Below are 3,719 nucleotides of genomic sequence, written 5' to 3'. Positions count from 1 at the left end.
TTCTCATACTTAATGGTTTAAGATTTTATATTTTGATTTTGTATTATATGTAATATAATAACTTATATTTTTATTTTCATACTCATAAAAATATAATTTTACCATAATAATTTAGATAATAATGTGAAATCAGATAAAATGTTTGTCTCCGTGAATTAAATAAATATTTTCTATTTTCTCTTATAAATAAAAAAAATCATTCTTGTGAGTTATATATTTAATTAAAAAAAATTTGGCTAGAAGAAAATTATGAATAATGTATTAAAGTAAAAAGATAATAAACAAAAAATGAATAATTAATTTATTAAAAATAAATTTTAGACACTAATTTTATGTGGAGAAAATAATAGCGATTATGTTAGTATTTGATTTTATTACGTATTTAAAATATATTAATTATGTAAAAAAATATTAACTTTGATTGAAAAAAATATTTAGTAAAGAAATTTATCCCTGTAAATATACTGCAATTTTCCTACTTGCTTATATAAAAAGATATTCATTCACGTGTGCTACATTTTATTTATTTTACATGATAAGTTAAGTTTAATTTTTTTATATATTTACATAATTTTTTGCTATCTATCTTTATCTCCATGGTAAAACATGATATAATTTTCTCCTATTCCTTTCACCCAATTTTTCTCTTTCTGTTTATTTACCTGAAGATTATTAAACCCTAGGAATTAATGGAACAAGCACCTACTTTTGCTGTTATTTCCCTGCATGATAGTAATTAAACGTGTACGAAAGGAAGAATCACATTTTGCTCAAGATACAGAAAAGAAATTTAAAAGAGTATAAATGCAAAGATTCCGTAAAGGCTTCACTGTTCACTGTTCTACCACAGCAGACTCATGCTCAGAAATTTTTGGATTACACGTTGACATCATATTCATACATATATGCCATGTTCAAACCTTTTTACAAATTAAAGGTTCCTGTTTATTCACATGATCGAATGGAATTTGATAATTAATTATATATGCGGCAGCCCAGCAGGTTGCAAATTTCAATTTCGTCCACTAGTTGCCATTTTCATTTCGTACTCCATTGACAGCTTGCTACAAACATTAAAAAAAAAGAGAGAGAGAGAGGAGTTTCAACAACTTTCATCTTCTAATTACATGCAATGCAAAATGTATGCCATATAAAAGTTAATGAACAAATTAAACACATTATACATAAAAATCTAATGCATATTCACGAGTTTCAAAGCATAAAATACAAATAATAAAAATAAAAGAAAAATTGTCGCTTTAAAAATAAGAATATTTTTGAGTCCTTCTTATGTTAGTAGTATCCAAAGATGTACTAAATTAAAAGAGTGAGGTTAATTAATAATATATAATAATGGATTCCTACTTATCACCTGAAAGCACGACAAGGCGTACTGCACGTCAGTTGCCGATATTTGGTGGTGGAAGACAATTCTCAATCTGTGCAAAAAGTAAATGTTGTCATCAACCTCTTCGCTCGCTATAATTAGCATATATAAAGTACTGCAATGCTCATTTCATATATATTTTGATAAACTGTCAACATTTTCTTATCAACAACAACGGGCAAATGTAACTCCTGTCCACCAAAAATGTTTTACAGAAAATTATTATTTTCTTCTCTCTTGTTTTATATATATAATAATCGTATTACAAAGGCCATATATGCTATAAGTGACAGAAATAGAGAGCAAAAAAGAGAGAAAGAAATTAATAAATGTGATATATGAAAGGTAAAGAGAAATAAAACAAAATAGAGTAGAAGTAAGTTGTAAGAGAATGTGGAGTATGTGTATATTAATTTTAATTTCCCGTCTATATTAATTAATTAATTGCAGATTAATTAAAAAAAATAGTTAGAGCGCAAATAAGATCGACCTTGATGAGTCCATTGGCATAAGAAGGATACCATAGTCTTCCAAGTCCTTGCATAGCTTCGCTGCTGTAGTTCGTGAGCCCTCTTCAATTTCAACATATATCTAGTATCAAACATTATTTGTAAATGGTCGTCATTAATTAATACTTGTTTCTTTCCACACACAAAAAAACTCTGCTTAATAAGGGATAGCCTGGTCTCCCAATTACACATATTAAGCATCATAGACTAAGCGGTGACATGGAAATCAAGAAATGGAAATATAGAATATGAAGTATCAACAAAGTAATTGAAGCAACAATAATGCAATTATACTAGCGCTAATGGATTCTGCTAAATACTCACGATATTGGTTTCCACAGAAGAGATATCTACTCTTAGTCCTTTAATTTCATTTAATCCATCTAAAAACAAAAGGAAAAAGATATATGAGAACAGCTGGCAAGTGAAATTTAGAAGAAAAAAAATGAAAGGATGTATATAAAGTTGTAATTCTTCAAAAATATAAGGACAGTTAAAATAATTGTATGACATTTACCAGCCAAAAGTATAGAGGTAAGAAAGTTTGGTTTGATTTGAATTTTATAATAAAAATAGATTTCTAGAACATCTATGAATAAGATAGATAAAACTGCCAAAGTCATGGGATCATACTAATTAATGTCGTTTCTCTTCTTTTTAAAGAAAGAAATTGATCGAGTTAAACATGATTTTAAAAAATTATTAAAAACAAAGGTATTTTTTTATATAAAGAAACATAAAAAAAAGTTTTTGCATAAATTAATTTTATAGGAGTTTTTCTTTCTCCTTTTTTTTTATATTTGAAATTCCAAAATCTAATAACTTTACCTTAAGATAAAAAAATCAAATGCTTTCTAAATCTTGAAAAATGTTCCTCTAAAATGAAATTGTTTCTAAAGTGATGAAAATATATGCGTCTTTAATTAATTTGATCTAAAGGATATTATGATCTTAATCCACTATAATTATAATTTAAGCATAGATACAATCTTATTACTCACTTTAGAAATACTTACTTCAGAAGAGCCTTTCCATGAATATCATAAAAAAAAAAAACAAGAAAAAGAGAAAAGAGAATAAACACACCGATACTGAATCAGCTGCTTGAGCAAGCCTATCCACGAGGACACCTAGTGCCTGAAACACCAAACTATTCTCTCAAGCGCTGTTTGTAGTTTTGTAAGTGATAGCACAAAGGATAAACAAAAAGGCATAATAAGAGCTATGCTTTTCTCCCTACGCCTTTAGGGTTTCGCCTGGTTCAATGCTACGAATCTTGAATGTTATGAAACAAACACGATGGATAAGGAGCTGCAACAATTGACATTGACTGAAGATCGAGGAGGATGAGGGCTTGGTAATTGACGTGGAGGAAGGAGAAAGCAGCTGCGAAGGCTCTGACTGGTGCCTTGTGGGGCTTCAACGTTATGAAGGATCACATGGCAACGATTTGGAGGCCTAAGAAGGGAGTCACGATCAAAGAGGTGGGACAGGGACGGTATCTCTTCCAGTTCTACCATGAGTTGGATTACAATCGTATTATGGAAGGAGGGCCATGGGTCGGTTGCAGGAGGGTGCAACTCCAACTCAAGTTCCTTTATTCCATATTGCGTGTTGGGTACAAGTGACTTATCATTTTTTATAATAATTCAAAATAAACCTCAAATGGTAATTAAGCAAAAAAAAAATTATCCCCAAATGGTCATTTGGCCCAAAGAAACATTTGTTGAAAACATCCAACAAAGAATCATTAGTTGTTGTACTTCTTTATGGTTTTGTGTGAATGTCCTCACCTTTGATGGGTGTGGACTTTATTTTCGTCC

The 3,719-nt window shown here is 29.5% G+C and overlaps 1 protein-coding gene across 1 annotated transcript; it reads right to left on the bottom strand.

Annotated features, from left to right (window-relative positions):
• Nucleotides 1–813: 813 nt before the first annotated feature.
• Nucleotides 814–3,416, bottom strand: LOC114398915 (probable low-specificity L-threonine aldolase 1). Its single transcript, XM_028361008.1, has 5 exons — nucleotides 3,222–3,416; nucleotides 2,221–2,313; nucleotides 1,878–1,978; nucleotides 1,373–1,439; nucleotides 814–1,064 (listed from the first exon to the last, which is right to left on the bottom strand). The coding sequence occupies exons 1-5, from the start codon at nucleotides 3,414–3,416 to the stop codon at nucleotides 1,026–1,028; spliced, it is 495 nt and encodes a 164-aa protein (XP_028216809.1). The 3' UTR covers nucleotides 814–1,025.
• Between the last annotated feature and the right edge of the window lie 303 nt (nucleotides 3,417–3,719).

This window comes from Glycine soja, chromosome 19, assembly GCF_004193775.1.
Source record: "Glycine soja cultivar W05 chromosome 19, ASM419377v2, whole genome shotgun sequence".
Lineage (NCBI taxonomy): Eukaryota > Viridiplantae > Streptophyta > Magnoliopsida > Fabales > Fabaceae > Glycine > Glycine soja.
This window is presented reverse-complemented; position numbering and strand designations above follow the sequence as displayed.

What these genes read in the sequence shown, in the direction of transcription:
- LOC114398915 (XM_028361008.1), bottom strand. Translation starts at nt 3,416, where the DNA reads ATGGTAGAACTGGAAGAGATACCGTCCCTGTCCCACCTCTTTGATCGT. An exon ending in CTTCTGTGGAAACCAATATC is followed by an intron (nt 1,979 to 2,220) that starts GTGAGTATTTAG and finishes GTTTGATACTAG; the next exon opens with ATATATGTTGAAATTGAAGA. An exon ending in ACGCCTTGTCGTGCTTTCAG is followed by an intron (nt 1,065 to 1,372) that starts GTGATAAGTAGG and finishes TAATGTTTGTAG; the next exon opens with CAAGCTGTCAATGGAGTACG.